The sequence below is a fragment of the Loxodonta africana genome, chromosome 14, assembly GCF_030014295.1.
Source record: "Loxodonta africana isolate mLoxAfr1 chromosome 14, mLoxAfr1.hap2, whole genome shotgun sequence".
Taxonomy (NCBI): Eukaryota; Metazoa; Chordata; class Mammalia; order Proboscidea; family Elephantidae; genus Loxodonta; species Loxodonta africana.
In genome coordinates, this window is record NC_087355.1 from 62,411,367 (window position 1) to 62,433,632 (window position 22,266).

Sequence of the window (22,266 nt, forward strand, 5' to 3'; positions counted from 1 at the left end):
AAGTCTCAAGGAGAACTGTTATACATGCAAGAGAAGGGATAATAATATAAGATACCACAAGCAGCAGGAAATATGAGACAACCAGAACTTTCCTAGATATTCTATTCCTGGATATCTTCCCAAGAGGAATGAATACATATGTCCACAAAAAAGACTTACGTGAATGTTTATAGCAGCTTTATTCATAACAGCCAAAAACGATACAGCACAGACATTTATAAACAGGAAAATGGCTAACCTGCCACATATACATATACTACAGAATTCTACTCAAATAAAAAAAGAACTAACTACTGATACACACAACAACATGGAAGAAGAATGAAAGAAACCATACACAAAAGTATATATGTTAGTATTGCATATGTATGAAGTTCTAGAACATGGGAAACTATGGTGAAAAAAAATCGGAAAGATAATTGCCTCAGGGTAAGGAGGAGGGAGTTGTAGATTGGTTGTGAATTGTCATGAAGTAATTTACTGAGGTAAAGGTAATGTTCTATATCTTGATAGTGGTTTGGGTTACACGGGAATACTGTTGTTACAACCAAAAAACCCGTTGCCGTCGAGTTGATTCTGACTCATAGCAACCCTACAGGACAGAGTAGAACTGCCCCATAGGGTTTCCAAGGCGAAGCTGGTGGATTCAAACTGCCTACCTTTTGGTTAGCAGCCACCAGGGCTCCTATATTGTTGTTAGGTGCCACCAAGTCAGTTCCAACTCACAGTGGCCCTGTGTGTACCAGAACAAAACACTGTCCAGTCCTGCACAATACCCACAAGTATTGCTATACTTGAGACCATTGTTGCAGCTACTGTGAAAATCAAACTTATTGAGGGCCTTCCTCTTTTTTGTTGAGCCTCTATTTACCAAGCATGATGTCCTTCTCCAGGGACTGGTCCATTCTGATAACACGTCTAAAGTAAATGAGAAAAAGTCTTGCCACCTTCACTTCTAAGGTGCATTCTGGCTGTACTTTTTCCAGGACAGATTTGTTCCTTGTTCTGGCAGTCCATGGTATATTCAATATTCTTCACCAACACTATAATTCAAAGGCATCAATTCTTTCTCAGTCTTCCTTATCCATTGTCCAGCTTTCACATGCATATGAGGCAATTGAAAATACCATGCCCTGGGTCAGGTGCAGCTTAGTTCTCAAAGTGACACCTTTGCTTTTCAACACTTTAAAGAGGTTTTTGCAGCAGATTTATCCAATGCAGTAGGTTCTTTGATTTTTTGACTCCTGCTTCCGTGGACATAGATTGTGGATCCAAGTAAAATCAAATCCTTAACAACTTCAAACTTTTCTCCATTTATCATGATGTTGCTTATTGGTCCAGTTGTGAGAATTTTTGTTTCCTTTGTGTTGAGGTGTAATCTATACTGAAGGCTGTAGTTTTTGATCTCCATCTGTAAGTGCATCGAGGTCTCTTCACTTTCAGCAAGCAAGGTTGTGTCTTCTGTATACCACAATTTGTTAACGCGTCTTCCTCCAATCCTGACGCCTCATTCTTTTTCATGTAGTCCAGCTTCTGACTGATTTTAAACCACGCAGTATCCCCTTGTTCTATTTCAACGACTGCTTCTTTAGTCTATGTACAAGCTCTGCGTGAGCAGAATTAAATGTCCTGAAATTTCAATTCTTCACGATGTTACCCATAATTTGATATGATCCACACAGTTGAATGCCTTTGTATAATCAATAAAACAAGGCAAACATATTTTTAGTATTCTGTGCTTTCAGCCAAGATCCATCTGGTATCAGCAATGATATTCCTTGTTCCACATCCTCTTCTGAACCCTGCTTGAATTTCTGACAGTTCCCTGTCCATGTACTGCTACAACTGTTTTTGAATTATCTTCAGCAAAAATTTACTCGTGTGTAATATTAATAATATTGTTTGACAATTTTTGCATTCTGATGGATCATCTTTTTTTTGGAATGGGCACAGATATGAATGTCTTCCAGCCAATTGGCCTGGAACCTGTCTTCCATATGTCTTGCATAGACAAGTGAATGCTTCGAGTGTTGCATCCCTTTGCTGAAACATCTTAGTTGGTATTCCTTCAATTCCTGGAGCCTTGTTTTTTGCCAACGCCTTCAATGCAGCTTGGATTTTTCCTTTGCTACCATCAGTTCTTGATTATGTGCTGTCTCCTGAAATGGTTGAATGTTGACCAATTCTTTTTGTACATTAATTTTGAGTGTTCCTTCCATCTTCTTTTTTTATGCTTCCTGAATCGTTCAATATTTTGCCCATAAACCGAAACCAAACCCTTTGCTGTTGAGTCAATTAGAACAGAATATAACCACCCCAGTAGGGTTTCCAAAGAGCAGCTGGTGGATTTGAACTGTTGACTTTTTGGTTAGCAGCCATAGCTCTTAACCAGTATGCCACCAGGGCTCCATTTTTCCCATACAGCCCTTCCATATTGCAATTTGAGGCCTGAATTTTTTCTTATGTTCTTTCAGCTTGAAAAATGAGGATTGCGTTCTTCCCTTTTGATTTTCTAACTCCAGGTATTTGCACATTTCATTATAACATTTTGCACTGCCTTCTCAAGCTGTCCTTTGTAATCTTCTATTCAGCTTTTTTACTTCATCATGTCTTCTGATCTCTTTAGCTACTCTACATTCAAGAGCAAGTTTCAGAGTCTCTTCTGATATTCATTTTGGTCTTTTTTTTCTTTCTTGTCTTTTTAATGACCTTTTGCTTTCTTCATGTCTGATGTCCTTGATGTCATCCCACAACTTGTCTAGTCTTCGGTCCTTTAGTATTCAATGGATCAAATCTATTTTTGAGGTGGTCTCTTAATTCAGGTCAAATATACTCAAGTTTGTACTTTGGCTCTTGTGGACTTGTTTTAATTTTCTTCACCTTCAACTTGAATTTTCATATGCATAAATGCTGGTCTGTTGTGACTGATGATACTGTACTTCTCCATCATATCTTTCCACAGATGTAGTTGATTTGATTCTTATGTACTTCATTTGGGGCCGTCCATGTGTATATTTGCCATTTATGTTGTTTAAAAAAAGGTATTTCCAATGAGTAGGTCACTGGTTTGCAAAATTCTGTCATGAGATCTCTGGCATCATTTCTGTCACCAAGGTCTTATTTTCTAACTACTGATCCTTCTTGTTTGTTTCAATTACCAATGCATCTTCATTGAATGTTTGATCAATTTCAGACAGCAGAAGTTGGTAAAAATCTTCAATCTCTTCACGTTTGCCATTTGCAATTAATGTGCAAATTTGAATAACAGTCATTTTAACTGGTCTTCCTTGTAAGTGTGTGGATATTGCCCTATCACAGGTGTATATGTTTTTCAAAACTCATCAAATGTTGCACTTATGATGTATGCCTTTTACTATTCACAAATTTTGCAATAAAAAGAAATAAAGAGCTGTAGACAAATACTGAACTGTAGCTAATGATGTGCATTCTGAATTGTTTAGAGTGAAGTGTACTAATGTAGTGAACATGCTTTGGAATGAATCAAAAAATAAAATGAATCAATGGATTGATAGATGGCTCGGTAGATGGACAGATATGTGATGAAATAAACATGAAAAAATGCTAATTGTAGAATCTATGTGGTGGGGATATGGGTAGTCACTGTCAATTTTTTCAACTGATGGTTTGAAAAAAAAATCACAATAAAACACTAGAGTGTGTTGATAAATGCCCTATACTTAGTTAAACAATTATAAGTACGTTCTGGTGGCCATTCTAAATTAAAGGCTTATAGGGAAAACTGTTTTCAAACATGAGAAATATAACTGAACTACATGAATCCTTACTGTTAATTCCAGGCATAAGATTTTAGGGTTTATCAAAAGTACTTTCCTTCAACATTCTTCTGTATTTATATTAGATGTCAACAATAAATGATGTTAGCTTCACAGACTTCAAGGTAATTTTTTTTTTTTTAATTAATATTCCTCTTGGGCCCTGTCTTTTCAGAAAACAGATTCAGGGTTCTAAATTGGTAAATAAAACTTCCATCTACATACAATATTCAACAAAGTATATATTAAGTACCATAACAGTTCATCAGGGTATATAGCCATAAGATATTGCAGTTTAAATCTAGTTTACACATAAATTTTAAAATTTATAAGTAAACTAAGTAATCTATAATTGAAATCATCATAAACTAAAATCCATTTAGAAACTATTAAATGTATTTCATTCAATCATTTAATTTTACATTGATACATAATGATTTAATTTATTTTACTATTTTCTTTTTTATAAATCTGTATTATAGTATATCCATATATGTATGGTCTTACAAGGAAACCATTTCTGCTGGAATTCCAAGCATATCTATTCACAAATGTATCTTACAGAGGGAAAAAAAAAAAACAAAAAATGAATCGTAACCCAATCTTATAAATAAGGGTTATATTGTCAATAATATTTTCAAGCTTATTAGCCACTTTCATTTTTCCCACATGCAAAAAGTACATATATTTTAAGCTATTATGAATGTCTCTGCCAAGCATGATATTCTTAAATGGTATCTTTTTAGAGAGTAAAATATTGTGAAAATTTAGCAGTAAGTACCCTGTTTCATAATAATCGTGAATTTTTAAATTAATAAAATGATTATGCCTGTTCCCAACAGACAAGTGAATAATCATATAACAATTTTCATCATTACATAATTCAATAAACCCATTGCCACTGAATAGACTTTAACTGATAGAGATGCTATAGGACAGAGCAGAACTGTTTCCAAGGCTGTAATCTTTACGGATGCAGCCTGCCACATCTTTCTCCCACAGTGCGGCTGGTGGGTTCAAACCGATGGCCTTTCAGTTAGCAGACAAGTGTTTAACCACTGTACCACCAAGGCTCCTTACTTAATTCAATACTTGCTGTCATATCTTGAAATCATTTTAAAGAAACTAAAGCATAAATCATATTTTGTTAATATTAGGGAAATTATTGAAGCCTTTGGAAAAAAGAGATGAAGTATAAATCATAAAAATAATAAAAGGAGGGGTAGGAAGAACTAGCTATATATCTTCACCAGCTTCTTTCACTGAACAATCTTTTATAATGGATTCAGAGAGCCCTAAGTGGGGAAAAAATCCTATTTATCTAAAATTAGTTTCCAAAAATATATATTTTTTAAGTTTTAATGGAAAGTAATTTTATACATGTTGAAATCTTATGAAATAAAAAAGGAGAAAGATCTTTAAATGTGGATATTATTTTTCTTCTTTGGTCATTACCTTAAGTAAATAGGTGAAAGGAAAATTGACTACAGTTTAGAATGAATTAACTGCTACAGTGATTTATCCAGCTGAGTACGCAGGCACATAATTTTCAGCAATTTGTTTTCACCTTCTTATTTTCACCATGCCTGGAAGCAAATGTTTCTCCCCTTAATGATATAAGATTCTCATTAGGAATACCAGTTGATTAACTTTAAGTATTAAATATTTAATAGCTTTTCTACAATGAGCCATTTTTAAAGTTAAATATTTTCTGGACTTTAGCATCATTACAGAGTGAATAGAATTACCATATCATATGAGAAGAAAGGCTGCTTCCTTTCTAGAAAAAAAGATTACGTTTGGTAAGAAAGATTTAAAAATCTGTACCTAGGCATCTTGTTTCAGATCCACTCCAGAGACCTGAGGAGAGGCATTCCCGTACAGCAGACCCCACAAGCATGAATCCCGAATCACAGGTAAAGATAGCTGTTGAGCCATATGAAGTCTGAGTTCCAATCTTATTCCCATTTGGAGGTGTAGGTAGTTCGCCACAGGAAATAACTTAAAAATGATAAATAAGCAAAATTCCTTAGAGACATAGCATATGTGCACCTGTAACAAAACTAGGCTTTAACATTTGAGTTCCATATAATCTGATGTATTTACAATTGAACTTGATTTTTAAAAGGGTATGAATGAGCATGGAAGTGGAGAGAAAACAGATGACATCCTTTAAAATGATCCACTTTCAGTTTCCATAGAACCTTTTAAATGGCAGTGACATTTGATGAAGTTATTTTCTTTGCTTTTTTTGCTGAGCCAACCTGGTCACTTATCAGATTGTAGTGAAAAAAATCACAAGGCTAGAAAGGAGAAGATTCATTAGTCCAAAGATTTTCTCTGTGTTATCAGGTGACACTGGGGAAGCTATTTGCTTAAGTGAGTCAAAGTTTTCTTATATCTAAGACAACACTAAGACAATAAAAAAAAAAAAAAAAAAACAATAATTACAATTAATTTATGCTGGTGACCTTACAGTTTATAAAGAGTGTTGCATGTAAAATAGCGTTTATTCTCACAGGATCCATTAGATACACTTATACCTACCATGTTGTTTGCAGGTTTTTAAAAATGGAAAAAAGAGTTTAATTGATTTGTTAGGTCTCAGAACTCAACTTTTACAGCTTCTTCATCTTTAAAGACTACAAATTAAATCTCTTTCTAGAATAAAAATAATAACAGATAATGTTTATTGAGTGCTTATTATGTATCAGGCACTTCCTTTAGTGCTTTAATTTATGTAGTTCTCAAAACAACTCTATGAGATAGGTACAGTTAGTATCTCAGTTGTATGCACTAGGATATAGGCACAAGCTTACACAGAGCGTAAGTAACCTAATAAAAAACCAAACCCGCTGCCGTCGAGTCAATTCCGACTCATAGCAACCCAATAGGACAGAGTAGGACTGCCCCACAGAGTTTCCGAGGAGCACCCGGTGGATTTGAACTGCCGACCTTTTGGTTAGCAGCCGTAGTTCCTAACCACTACGCCACCAGGGTTTCCTAGACTGTAAGTAGCTAATCCAAAATTTAATCCCAGTGGCATAACTCCAGAATCTAGCAGTTTGCGTAACCACCAGCCCCTTGCGCTTTATTCGGATTCAGCTCTGGCTTTCAGCTCCAGCTTTAAACAGCTATTAGATAGACAAATGGACAATATGCAAACTTTAAATAATTGCATATAAAATTTAAAATGTACTCACTGTTTTGAACTTATCCTCAAAACAATCTTTTGAGGTAGCTATTAATAACATTAAATTATTTTAATTTTAATGGTGAATTATTGGAGGATGAGACAAATTATTATTCTTTTCATTTTTTTTTCAATTAATTGCAATTCTTAGAGTCCTTGTCTGTCCTCCTTTCTTACCTGTGGCAGAAACCTGTTCTCATGTATCTTTTAAACATTACTATGTAACACAGGACCTAGCACAGAAGAGCCAGACAAACATTTATTGAATGAATGATTAAATGAGTGATTTTTTCCTAGCTCCTTGAAATATTCCTTTCCAATATGCCTTTTAAATGAAATTGTACAGCAAGAGTAACGATGCTAGAAGAAGAGAAAGAGCATAGGAGAAAACCTGGAAGAGTAGGCAAAACTTTATAAATACAGGTGACATTTTTAGAATATTCTAATATAATTTAGTCTTAAGCTGTAGCTCTTAACCACTGTGCCACCCACCCACTCAAAATGAGTGCTCCAATAATACACATAAAAGGGCTAAAAACAGTGCTTGACAGGTAGCAAGTAAATGATAAGCATTGCCTGGTAGTTGTAGTGAAGGATAGAGTTAGAGTCTAAACCCAGGACTCTCTGACTTCAAAGCCCATGCTATTTTCATGAGCACTTACTAATGCAAAAATAGTTGGAAAAAAAAAAAAAAAGATAATGAGAATAAACTATCATATTGATAATTTTATCATTGCTTTACTGTGTTCGGAAGAGGAAGTGATCATGCAATTCAATCATCAAGGATAGCTTACGAAATAAGTTGAACAGAATGTATACTTACTCTGGCAATATGGTCTTTCATTTCTCCAGCTCCAGGTACCATTAGGAAGGCATTCAATAGAAGCAGGACCTAATCCATGATAACCAGGGTCACAGCTGAAAACTACCTTGGTTTTATATTCATAATGGGACCCATTCACAATTCGCCATCTTCCATGTTCCAAGGTAAAGGAATTGATGCTCGGACATGTAACAACTATACAAAAACCAAGAAAATAAATGCTAATAAGTCAGTCAAGTCAGTTCTATCTCTTAAGTACATCTCATGTCTATTCTATCCTTTATATCGCCACTGCTCCAGTTCAGTCATTATTGTGACATGCAATGTCCTTCAGCATCTGTTCTTTGTCTCTTTTTTATCCCCCAGCTATACAGTAAAACCCATTACCCATTGCCATTGAGTCGATTCTGACTCATAATGGCCCTATAGGACAGAATAGAACCACCCCATACAGTTTCCAAGGAGCACCTGGTAGATTCTAACTGCAACATTTTGGTTAGCAGCCATAGCTCTTAACCACTACGCCACCAGTGTTTCCAGCTATATGGTACTCCCAGCATTTCCCTGAATATGTCCTGCTGTTTCACACTTTTTTTCACACTTTATGTATATTATTCCACCTATCTAGAATCCCTATCACTGTTTACCTCTACTCTATTATTTCTTTAGCAGTTATGGAAGGGCTTTCCTGTGAATAAATTTATTTGATTAAAATGACTTTTTTTTTTAATGCAAGAGCTATGATATAAACTTCAGTTAATTCAAAACTTGTTTCCCTAAGTAGACACATTATCAGACACCTGTGCTAAGACTGCAAATAATTTAAAAATCCTCATACTAGGTGAAATCACAGCTAGGTTTAAGTGCTAATACTAAATAAAAAGAAAAAATTAAAATATAGAGAAAATCATATCAAAGACCTAATTAAACCTACATTTTCCAATCCTTTCACTGTCAAACATTCTGTCAGAATTATTTTTGGTTAGCATTATATAATATGTAAAGCCAGCAATGATACATACTCTAATATAAATACAGGAAGAATGCCAACAGGAGTCCAATGTCATGGATCACCTCAATGGCATCATTTACCCTTGTAAATCTCAGATCTGAGTGTATTGAAATATAATTTAATTAAGGCAAAATAAAATTTTTTGAGAGCCTGATTATTAAAAACACATTTCATTTGACAATTTTTTTAACAGAATAATTGAAACTTTGTTATGTAAAATAAAAATGTGCTCTATTTTTATTTATTTATTTTTTGACTAAAACATTCTGGTGTTTCTGAAAATGAGTGAAAAGTCCTCATACTGTCTTCCCATATTTTCACAATGTAAGACAGCTTAATTAACTTTTCTCTCTTAGACATCTCACTTCGTTTCAGGAATTTGTTTTAAGATTTAATAATACATAACTTTTTGAATGATAAAAGACACCAAGAGAAACAAAAATGATGAATTTTCTCTAACACACATACCAACACATCGAGGGGTCTTGTTGTGATTGCTCCATGTGCCATCTGACTGACATACGGCAGTGGTAAGCTCCTTGGAAGACAGTCTATATCCATCGTTACAAAAATAGGTAACTCGGGTTCCTACCAAGTAGTCTGTTGTGAGTATCCCTCCATTTGTTGGGGCTTTAGGAATTCCACAGGAAATTGCTAGAGTAAATACACAGATACATAATTATAGAAACAGAAAGGTGCTTATCGTATTAGATAAGTCTCTTAAACTGGAATACATGAAGAAACTATTTGGGATTTTGTCAATTCCTCTAAAATAATTTCAGAATATCTTCCCCCCAGCAAAAAAAAAAAAAAAAAAAAAAAGCTTTTCTGAATGATAATTTCTTGAATAGTTTATTTCAAACCGCTATCCAATATATTTTTAGATCTGTGAATCTCTACATTGCTAATGCTTTATTTCTTGGTTTCTGAGTTTTTTGTGAGCATGTGCATGGTTATCTGCGGTCATATAGATTATATGAAGAGGCAACTTAGATAAATATAGTTGGCTGCTACCCAAAAGGTCAGCAGTTTGAATCTACCAGCCGATCCTTGGAAGCTGTATGGGGTATCTCTACTCTGTCCTTCAGGGTCACTATGAGTTGCAACAACAAGTGCTAACCAGGGCTTTATACAGGTTCATTCTGGTTCAAATTCCTGCTGAGAATTTGCATTTCCACCCCAGATATACTGAATCAGAATCTACAGTTTAACAAGGTCCCCAGGTGATTCTTATGTATAATAAATTTTGAGAACTACTGCTCTACTAGTGGTTCTCAGAATTAGCCCCTAATCAGTAATATTAGAGTAGCCTGAGAACTTGTTAGAAATGCACTTCTCAGCAGGGGTTCAAACCTGAACTAGCCAGTTAGAAGCCCTGATGCTAACCCATGAGCACCAATATTAAGTTAGGTTAATTCAATTTGACAGATTATTAAAGATCATAAAGGTGGTGGCAATAAACACTCATTGATATTTTGGCCAGGAATAGAACAAATAGATTTATTTTACCTGGAAGCTGGCTATTTCTTTGTTTTAGCCACAGATGTGTGCTTATGCACCCTCTCTCAAGCATCAAGTGTATAGGCATGTTTAATAAATGTAAGTACAGGACTTAACATCTTAAAGCTTTCATTGATGTTTTATACATCTTGATTTTCATCTGATATGGGTGTAAATCTGATATGGGTGAAAATTAGTTTAACTATGATAACCACAGTAAAAATTATCTTTACATAGATTATTATATATATTTTCATATTTTATAAATCAGAATTACTATAAACTAATCCCCTTTCATAATATCCTAAAATCAATTCCTTTTTATCTGTACACTACAAGTACATGATTTACATTTCTAAAAACCAAAGAATTATAACCTCTTGAATAACTCATTTGGCAAAAAAATCTCAATCAATGGGAAATTATTCATATCTTTATATATAATAATCATTGTAGATATTTATACATTTCTATGCCAAAAAATTATATATTTGAATAAAGGTGCTGCCCCAAACCCAGATAAAGTTATTATGTAATATCTGGAATATGCACCATATTACCTTTATAAAATCTGAAGAACTGTAACTTCTAAAATATATACAGTCTTAAAGGTTACTTATAAGGAATTCTAGACTTGTAATCTTATTGTTTTCATATTAAAAGTAATAAAGAACAAAAAAGACTTGAGTTTGCTTTGAAACTCTGTGCTATATTCACCCATCATCCATTTCAACTAACTCAGAGTTGTTTCCACTTATAAAAACAATCACTTTGGTATTTAATTTTCATTAATCCATGTCAATTGACTATAAAGTGAAAACCTTAGTGAAATTTACATGAAATTCAAAACTGAATGGCAGAATCCCTATGTCATGGATTGAATTATGTCTCTCCAAGAATGTGTGTATCAATTTGGCTGGGCCCTGATTTCCAGCATTGTGTGGTTGTCCTTTATTTTGTGATTGTGATTTTACGTTAAAGGGATTAGGATGGGATTGTAACACCACCTTTACCCAGGTCACGTCCCTGACCCAGAGTAAAGGGAGTTTCCCTGGGGTGTGGCTTGTACCACCTTTTATCTCTCAAGAGATAAAAAGGAAAGAGAGGCAAGCAGAGAGTTGAGGACCTCAGACCACGAAGAAAGCAGCACCAGGGGCAGATCAAGTCCTTTGGACATGTGGTCCCTGGGCCTGAGAAGCTTCTTGACCAGAAGCCTTCCTCCAGAGCTGACAGAGAAAGCCTTCATCTGGAGCCGATGCCTGGAATTTAGACTTGTAACCTACTAGACTGTGAGAAAATAAATTTCTCTCGGTTAAAGTCATCCACTTGTGGTATTTCTGTTATGGCAGCATTAGATGACTAGGACCCCTGTGACCTAATCATTTGATCTTTTGTGATTTGGTAACCTGAAAATCATGAACAAAAAGCAGTAACACTAAATTAATAGATTATATAAGCAATCTCATCTAATTATCTTATTATCCTTGCTATTTAATTATAGAACCTCTGAAATATTGTTGCCAAAGTAAATGGTTCCCGAACATCTGCTTAAGTAATATTTATTTTTCCAATAGGGACTTCTGGGAATTCTCCCTTATAATGAAACATCTCCATACCTTATTCCTACCAAAGACTATATTTACTTCTTTAAAAAAAAATAAATAACTATACATTACTGGGACAATACAGGCTGTATATATATATATATATACGCCAAAGTAAATAAGACATATAGTTTAAATAGTATTGTTGCTATTGTGATTGTGTGCCACTGAGTTCCAACTCATAGCAACTTTATATGACAGAGTAGAATTGCCCATAGGGTTTCCTAGGCTGTAATCTTTATGGGAGTAGATTACCAGGTCTTTTCTACCTTGGAGCAGCTAATGGGTTTGAACCACTCACCTTTTGGTTAGTAACTGACCATTTAACCTTTATGCCACCAGGTCTTTTTTAAATAGTATACCAAAACAAACAAACCTGTTGCCTTCAAGTTGATTTCAACTCAAAGCAACCCTATAAGACAGAGTGGAAATGTTCCATTTGGTTTCCAAGGAGCAGCTGGTGGATTTGAACTGCTGACGTTTTGGTTAGCAGCCAAATTCCTCACCACTGAACCACCAAAAAAAAAAAAAAGAAACCTGTTGCCATTGATTCCAACTCATAGGGACTGAACCACCAAAAACCAAAAAACCTGTTGCCGTTGAGTCTATTCCAATTCACAGTAACCCTATAGGACAGAGTAGAACTGCCCCATAGAGTTTACAAGGAGTGCCTGGTGGATTTGAACTGCCGACCCACTGGTTAGGGTTTCCACTGAAGCACCACATAACGTGTGTGTGTGTAGTATAAAATAGTTATATTTTAGAACTGGAAAAAAAAAAGACATAGTAAAATGATAGGACAAAATGGTGCCTGTGGATAGCTTACGAATGAAATTTCCAGCTAGAAAACAAGCTGAGTTCAGAAGAGTCATAATCGGAGTTGTTGTCAGAGACGTCGCTAAAAAACTCTCAAGAAAGCACACATTAAAAGTGAGGCAGGGAATACAAAGCGACTGTTTCTACATACACTAAACAAATACTAAAGTGTATGTTGGGATGAGAGCAGTTCAGTTTTCAACAGGGACAAATCAATCGGTTGATGTGTAGACAAAAAAAAAAAAAAAAAAATCACCTAATACCAAATAAAGATATGACTAAATTTTTACTTTTAACTGGGCTCACAAAGTGTAACCATAGCTCAAATAAATATATGTGAGGACGTATAAGGTGACCTAAGAGACAATAAGCATAAAAATTAATAAAGAATGTGAAACGAATTTGGAACAAGTTTACAATAAGTTAACAGTTCTTCCCTATTACATTTAACCCACTTCATTTTAATTAGCTATGTTAAAAACACATAGATCACATCCAACAATCTTACAAATTAATTCATGTCTGACAATTGTTAGTTAAAGATCAACTTTTGGAAAGGGCTTCTTGAACTATATATTTTTTATCTTTCTACTTTGACAAATTTCTTCTAACTGCATCTAAATTTGCATATTCTAATTGTAAAACAATTTAAAATCAAGAATAATGAAAAATGACTCCAAGTGAAATGTTATACACCTAAAAAATGAATAAAGTTATAGCACTGACCCTACAAAGCAATTTCAGAGTTTCAGAAAGTTCAAGATATTTTTCATTATTACTAACAGTTATTTATTTTTTACTAAGGTTTCTTAAAGGTTATTTATTTATGAAAACCAATCCTCCCATAACGGGAATGCACATTTTGAAATTTTGGAGCATTATAATGTTTATTTAAAATATATATGATTTAAAGATTAGTTTATATATTTTTATTTATCATGATTTCTGAAATTATGACAACAGAGATTCTTTCCCAAATCAGTTCTGGGAAATTACTTAATGATAACAAATGGTAAGAGCTGCTGCTATTCACTGGGCAGAGGAAATCCGATGTTTTGCTAGTTACAATGTATCCATTCTGCATGAGGTCAGCTCCTTCCATGTTGGTAACCCACCAAGGTTATGATGCTTCCCAGAAGCCTAATAAAGGATCGATGTGTCCCACAGCACCACAACAAGGAGCCGCCGTTCTTCCATCACACATTTATTTTCACATACCTCTTAGTGGTTTATTTTCCTGATTAGAAATTACTATCCAATAGGTAAAATAAACTAATTTCTTATGGCTAGTAATATCTAGTCCTTTGCTAATTTTAAGTTGTTGCTGTTTAATTTTAAATTTTAATTGACCTACTTTGCATTTTATTTGTTTTATATAAATTGTCTCCAATATGTAGCTGAGAGTTAACACCTATTGTTTATGAACTGAGAGCATTCTGCATTTTTTAATATGAAGGTTCAAAGTTGTTCTATGCACTTCCACATGCTGGATAGAATAAATCAACTAAAAAACTAATTTTCTTAATGAAAAAACTTATATGAGAAAGGAATAAAAGCACATAAATTGCGTGACAGCAAATGAAGAATCATAATAATGTCTGCTTCCCTGAAATTTATCATTCTGTGTTCTTAAACATGATTTTCATGAAAAAAGCCCATATATGCTTTTGAATATTTATAGTTTGGGGAACGTTAGTGATACAAATGACAAAGTTGCTGCTGTTGTTAGGTGCTGTCAAGTCAGATCCAATTCGTGGAGACTATGCATAACAGAACAAAATGCTGCTTGGTCCTGTGCCATCCTCATGATAGTAGGTATGTTTTAGCCCACTGTTGCAGGCACTGTGTCAGTCCATCTCATTGAGGGTTTTCCTCTTTTCACTGACCCTCTACTTTACTAAGCATGATGTTCTTCTCCAGCTATTGGTCCCTCCTGATAACATGTTTAAAGTAAGAAAGACAAAGTCTTGCCATCCTTTCTTCTAAGGAGCATTCTGGTTGTACTTCCTCTAGGACAGAATTAAATTGGTTAGTCTTTTATAAGTGTAGTTCTCCATTGTTGATAATATACTTCACCTTGACAGGCAGGAACTGGCGCATCCCATGCATGGTATCCATAGGGAGACTTTCTGCACACAGCACTGCTTTTCCCAACAAGTCGGAATCCTCGATCACAGGCCCAACGGACCACACTATTAAGCTGCCCACCTGTCTGACTGATAATGTAACCATGAGGTGGAGATTCTGGTGTACTACAGTAGAAAGCTTTCCAAAAGAAAAAAAAAAAAAAAATCAATGTTTATTAACAGAAAGTCCTTAATATCCAAAACTATAAAAACCTAGAGTGAATACTGGGGACTTACCAGTGAGTCAACTGTCATCTATATGAATGTTAATGAATGTTAGCACATATGAATTCTACATTGGCTTCTACTCTTTTTTGAAAATAATCTACTTGTATGACTCTTTTTTTTTTTTTTTTTTTTAATGACTCTTAGATGACATAACTAACCTCTAGGCTTTCTTCTAATTTTTATTTTGATCTAAAATGTTCTTAAGTGAAACATATCTTATTTTCCTAACACCCCAGAGGTTCAAAAACTCTACAAATATTTCTTTGGATTTTGCATTTTCTGTCATTTGAAGGGCTTAAATGCCACAGCCTTGATAGCAATATTTTAGAGTATGTTGTTTACATGTCACTTTGAAGTTATATCCAGACAACTATATCATGTTAGGTCATGCATTTTATTTTGGTTGATCTCTAAAATAGGCACCCACATTGTATAATTCTCTTTCACAGCATTTTAGAGAGTTTCCATTCTGTCAAGGATGCTTACATATGGATATAAAAACTTTTTTCAGTTCCTGAAGTCTGAAATGTCAAAAGATAACATCAAATGGCTTTTTCAGATAAATGAAGTTCCCAGGTTAAAAACGTCCAACTTAGGGACAACTGGTGCTTAAAAGCAGCCCGCAATAAAGTCTACTGTATTAAAAATTTGCTTTAAATGCAATGGTTTGTAATAACAAATGCACACACTACTTTGTGATGCTCATGAAAACATTGTGTGGCTTTAACAGTCCCTCTGAACTGTTTTAAGAACTCTTTAATTTTTTTTTACATACTTGCACACATATATACACACACACAGATTCTTTGTCTTAAGTACAGTACCATATGTACTTTTATTATTACTGTATTATTATTATTATGTACCGTATTGTTATTTTTAAGATGTTTTAGTTTATTTGGAAGAGTTTCTTAAGTTTTTTATATGCATTAAAAAAAAAAAAAACTGTTGCCGTGGAATTGATTCTGACTCATAGTGACTCTGTAGGACAGAGTAGAACTGCCCCATAAGGCCTCCAAAGAGTGACTGGTAGATTCAAACTGCCAACCTTTTGGTTAGCAGCCAAGCTCTTAAGCACTATACCACCAGGGCTCCATATAGAAAGGTAGAATATATACTATAGGGTTGCTGTGAATTGGAACTGACTAGACAGCAAGGGGTTTTATACTAAGAGAAGAATTTGACTGAGGCTAAATAAGAACTTTATGTGCCTGTTCCAACCTACGTACAAACTAGACTTTAAGACAGACTTAGGAATGGATCTTGTTCGGTAACCTGAGTACTGCTTGTTCATGTATTTTTGAGATTATTCAGCCTGGCAGATTCCATTTACCCTTTGAAAGTTAATGTATTCATTTGAGAAAAATGAGATTTGGGGGATAAATAGTAAATAGATTGGAGTTGGAATAAATATGTCATACATAACCTGTCATTTCTTTTTCTTTTTTCCTGATTATGAAAGAATTTTATTTCCAGAATGTGACATTGATTTCATTGTATTCCAAACTCCAAGTGCTGATGACAATGACTGTTCGAGGTAGTTGGGGAAGTCTTATGGTTGGTAGGGATGTGGGAAAACACTGAGGTGAGATCCATAAGTCCCATTAGGAAAAACTTTCCCATTAGAGAATGCAAAACTTTATTTATTTATTTTTTAATTTATTGTACTTTAGATGAAGGTTCACAAGAACAAACTAGCTTTTCATTAAATAATTAGTACACATATTGTTGTTTTGTGACACTGACTGCCAGCTCCACGACTTGTCAACATTCTCCTTTTCTCAACCTTGGGTTCCCTATTACTAGCTTTTCTTGTCCCCCACTGCCTTCTCGTTCTTGTCCCTGGGCTGGTTTGTCCCTTTAGTCTTGTTTCATTTTATGGGCCTGTCTAATCTTTGGCTGAAGGGTGAACCTCAGGAGTGACTTCATTACTGAGCTATAAGCGTATCCAGGAGCATACTCTCAGGGTTTCACCAGTCTCTGTCAGAGCAATAAAACTGTTTTTATGTATGTATGTGTGTGAGTTAGAATTTTGTTCTACATTTTTCTCCAACTCTGTCTGGGACCTTCTATTGTGGTCCCTGTCAGAGCTGTTGGTGGTGGTAGCTGGGTACCATCTAGTTGTGCTGGATTCAGTCTAGTGGAGGCTGTAGCACTTGTGGTCCATTAGTCATTTGGACTAATCTTTCCCTTGTGTCCTTGGTTTTGTTCATTCTCCCTTGCTCCAGATGGGGCGAGAGCAGTAGAGTATCTTAAATGGCCACTCACAAGCTTTAGACTCCAGATGCTACTCACCAAAGTAGAATATAGAACATTTTCCTTATAAACTATGTTATGCCAATTAAAACAGATGTTCCCCGAGACCACTAACCTGTCATATCTAAACGAAAAAAAAAAAATGTATTCAATATGTCAAGCTGTTCTTGAGGGTTAAAAGTTGTGTTTTTATTATATTTATATATAACTGTCATGAATATGGAAACCGTGGCAGCGTGGCGGTTAAGAGTTGTGGCTGCTAACCAAAAGTTCAGCAGTTTGAATCCACCAGGCTTTCCTTGGAAACTCTACGGGGCGATTCTGCTTTGTTTTATAGGGTCGCTATGAGTCAGAATTGACTCAATGGCAATGGCTTTTTTTCAGGTCATGAATATAAATAAGGGTTGTTCTATAATTTTTTTTTTATATAATATATAGTCAATCTAATGCTTACAATTATTTAATCTGAATTATTTTTAGGTTATTATAATAATTAAAAATACATTTTAATGTGCTATATCTTAAATGCACTCTTTGGGCACAACTTTAATAAAAAGACACGTGTTTACATTATTCACATGATAGAAACAAATTCAAATACATCTGAGGTGTTCATTTCACTTTTCTAAACATTTCTCCTTTGAGTACATAATAAAAATAATTTTTAACTTAATAGACATCTAGTGTAGGCCAAAACTCGTGTACATATTACTACGTACACATGACACCAAGTACACATTACTTCTAAAATGTAAAATATAAATTATTAATTAATGCTTTAAAATCAAATGATCATCTCTCATAGTTTTAAAGTCAACGTAATTATACATCTATTTGCAGATTTTTATAAATGGTAAAATTTCGGTGAGTATTTTTTTTAGAACTGTAGGTGGAAATTTATTTAAATCTATACTTAAAATTGTTTTATTAGAGTTGTTTATAAAACATTTAGAAAAGTAATTTTCACTAGAACTGATTATCAATGACCCCAGGCTTGGGTGGTGTGATCTGAACACTGTATAGAAAGAGATAGCTGATTGGCTCTGAAGCATTGTTACAGAGCACACACCCATGGCCTCCTACATGATTTAGGATGGCAATAAAGAAAGGGAATACAACCTTCTCATAATGGAGAACTACTTAGGTACGCTTGCCCAGCAAGAAAATTTATTGGCTGAGTATCAGTAGATGTTATAAACAGAAAGGCAAAAAGAAAGGGCTATTTCATCTTGACATTAAAAAGAATTTTTAGCCTACATATTTCTAACTATCATTCAATAAAAGCAGTAGTGGCAAAATAAATATTTTTTCAAAACCAAAAGTTTTAAAATTATGTGTTCATTATTCTTTTATATTTAAGATATTTATCTATTTTAATTTTTTATATTTAAGACATTTAAATATTAAACAGTATCATACTGATGGGTAACTGAAACAAATTTTTAGCATTAACTTTTGTTAAAAAAATCAAAAACTTATTTTTGATATTTTATTTAAGAAAGTGTCATTTAAAAAAGAAAACCAAATCTGCTGCTGTCAAGTGGATTTCGACTCATAGCACCCTATCGAACAGAGTAGAATTGCCCCATAGAGTTTCCAAGAAACGGCCGGTGGATTCAAGATGTTGACCTTTTGGTTAGCAGCCAATTTCTTAACCACTATGGCACTAGCCTCCTCGTCTTTAAAGGGGTCATTAAACAGTTCAGATAACACAGAGTTGAGCAACATTATTCACATTTTCTGAGAGTTCAAAGTAAACAATCTATGGGAAAAATGATTTAAAAAACAATTTCAGAGTTTAAATTTAAAAAGTAACTTATTATCTGAGGCATAAGTATTAAGTGTTTTTAATCATTTCAAAAATCATATGATGGGTTTAGAACTATTATTATTACAATGGAGAAACTGAGGCATGGAGACGCTACATAATTTGTCCAAGAAACATCAACAGAGGGCTGAGATTTGAATTTACGTCTAATAGAATAGTCTATGGTCTTTAATCACAATGACATAAGGACTCAGGTAGATGAGTTCTGTACTAAAGTTATAAATGTTACATACCTATATATCTTATCCGGAAGCCTTTTTTGTTGTTGCCATGATCTGCTGACCATTGAAGAAATACTTCATGACCATTGCTTGTTATATTAAAAGCAGATGAATAATCTCCACTGAGAGATATAAGTACTGGACTTTGAATATTTGGTCCTTCAGAAAGAAGATAATACAATTTAGATATACATGAATAACTATTATTCTCGTTTATCTTTAATGTTTTATATCTCTTAAGTTATATTAAATGCTAGATAGCATTGGTTTGACAGCCAATCTCCTTCACGTTACCTTGAGATATAATATAAAATGTTTGCCTTAACCCATTGTCATTAAGTCAATTCTGACTCATAATGACCCTATAGGACAGAGCAGAACTGCCTCAGCAGGTTTCCAAGGTTGTAACCTTTATGGATGCTGACTGCCACAACTTTCTCCAGCAGAGCAACTATTGGGTTTCAACAACCAACCTTTCGGTTAGCAGCTCAGTGTTTAACCACAGCATCGCCAGGACTCTTTAATGTTTGTCTTAAACATTTTAATTCCATAGCTAAAATTATCTACAATATGCAAAATAATAACCAAGCTAACCACAATTTTCATACAGCATGTAGGTAAATTTGATGTTGATATTTCCAAAAATATCTAAAAGATAAAATAAAATCACAAAATTAGTTGTTCATATTGAAGGTCCATATACATATTAGAGCATCTGGACTGAACTTATGAATATCCAGTAAATATAACCCATGGTTACCATCATACACCTGAAGAACATCAAATTCCTTTTCTGTCTGGAAGAATTCTACAAACATGCTGATGTTATATCCCTTTTCCACTGAAATGCTCCATGCACACATTTGAAGATTTGGGTAACTGTCAGGATAGCCAGGGCTCAATATGACTCCTGTTGAATCTAGCCGTAATTCATTGGCAGGACAAAGCACTGTGAAAGAAAGGTATCATTAAATAATGGTAGTCTTCACCACCTTTGTGACTGCATTTTAAATAGTGAGTACTCTACTTTTTATGTTCAATAACTGGAAAAGATGCCTTGAATCATGTGTTAGAAAAGACAACTTGTATTAAGCCTGCAGTTCAAATAAATGGAGAGATGACCTAAAAATTTATAGTAAGTCTTTTTTTTTTTATTACATCTCTTTTTTTTATTACGTGGAATATGTATTAACCTTCTGAAAAATAAATAAATAGATAAATAAAAAATAAGGCATTTAATTCCTTCCATTTCTTCACATTCTTTCTCTGCCTTTCCTCATTCCTTAATGTTCTCTCCTTTCTATTCCCTCTCTTCACCCTGTTCTTTTCCTTCTTGTCTTTTTTATTCACTTTCCTCAAGCATTTGGCTCTGGCTGGTGCATGGGGCCAGAGAGAAAACTACCCTCTCTCAGAGTATCCATTTCAGGGAAACCCATTTCTGATTTCAGTTATGTGCTTAAATCATGAGAATTCAGCACAATTCTGGACCACCAGTTACCTTTCATTTTTTTTCATGCTATTTCCAGGCCATAAGTGAAGCCAAAGAATAAGCTCTTCTTAAATACCTATACACACACACACAAATATAGGAAAATTGCCATATATTGGCAAAACAACATAATTTTGACTTAACAGCCTCCTAAGTATAATGAATTTAATTTTTGGCATTGCATAGCAATATGCATTAAATAAAACATTACAAACATCTTTTAAATTTGGATTTGCGATGAAAATGTGACCAAGATGATCAAACTCTCATTACTCAAAAAATGCCATTTCAGCCTTCATCAAGAATTTAAAGTCCTTTTCAGTGGGAGGAAGATTGGAATTGGAAGATGATATAGAATTAAACCAATATGTAGCAAACAAGATGAAGTTCTATGTAAGAAATACTTTTCCATATGTCAGAAAGGTAGAAGTGACTAGAGCAAGATGCCATATGAATGTCAATGCTAAAGAGTTCTTAAACATGGTCTTGGCCTTTTTTGAATGTTCTTACTGGGGATATTCAGACACCAGGGGGTCTCTGATGAGTTGGAAATATATCCCCAGGCCATTTTCTAATTCCTTTACTATCGGCAAAATTCTGTCTTAGAGATACATAGCACTATATCTTAAAATAATTTTAACACCACCTTAGGAATATTTCTTTTTCCTTTTTGATTGAGTTAGCGTTAGAAACACCAAATATAGCTGCTGGAATACAGATGAACAGATGAAGAATTTATACGGTCATAATTTCTAGAGTTCAAAGACAATCAAGTATTTTGAGATTTAAAGTCTCCAAATAGCATAAAATCAAACCCACTGCTGTCCAGTCATTTCCAACACAGAGCAACGCCATAGGACAGAGTAGAACTGCCCAATAGGGTTTCCAAGGAGCAGCTGTTGGATTCAAACTGCTGACCTTTTCGTTACAGAAAATAAAATAGAAAAATATGGAAACTTAAGAATGTTCTTTAATTATGTCAATAACTTAAAAAGAAAGAACTTTAAAAAGTCAAAAAGATAAACATCCATAACCAATCTACATATATTTGAAAGCTGACTATAGAATATAGTGATGAATATGTTGTTCTTGTTAGGTGTCCTGAACAGTTTCAACTCATAGCAACACCACGCACAACAGAATGAAACACTGGCTGGTCCTATCTTATCCTCACAATCGCTGTTATGCTTGAGCTCATTGCTGCAGCCAGTGTGTTAATCCATCTCATTAAGGGTCTTCCTATTTTTCACTGACCCTGTACTATACCAAGCCTGATGTCCTTCTCCAGGGACTGGCCCCTCCTGATAACATGTCCAAAGTATGTGAGACGTTTCACCATACTTGCTTCAAAGGAGCATTCTGTCTGTACTTCTTCC

General features: G+C 34.4%; 1 protein-coding gene across 3 annotated transcripts in view; it reads right to left on the minus strand.

Annotated features, from left to right (window-relative positions):
• CSMD3 (CUB and Sushi multiple domains 3) overlaps positions 1-22,266 on the minus strand; it is a 1,388,861-nt gene that overhangs the window by 72,070 nt on the left and 1,294,525 nt on the right. For 2 of the 3 annotated variants that reach the window (XM_064268007.1, XM_003408441.3), the window contains 6 exons: positions 20,162-20,350; positions 19,414-19,560; positions 14,819-15,007; positions 9,291-9,476; positions 7,811-8,005; positions 5,622-5,795 (listed from right to left, as the gene is read on the minus strand). In XM_064268007.1, the coding sequence (XP_064124077.1) occupies positions 5,622-5,795; positions 7,811-8,005; positions 9,291-9,476; positions 14,819-15,007; positions 19,414-19,560; positions 20,162-20,350 (1,080 nt within the window). The remainder of the gene's footprint in view (positions 1-5,621; positions 5,796-7,810; positions 8,006-9,290; positions 9,477-14,818; positions 15,008-19,413; positions 19,561-20,161; positions 20,351-22,266) is intronic. The other variant, XM_003408442.3, reaches the window with a different exon arrangement.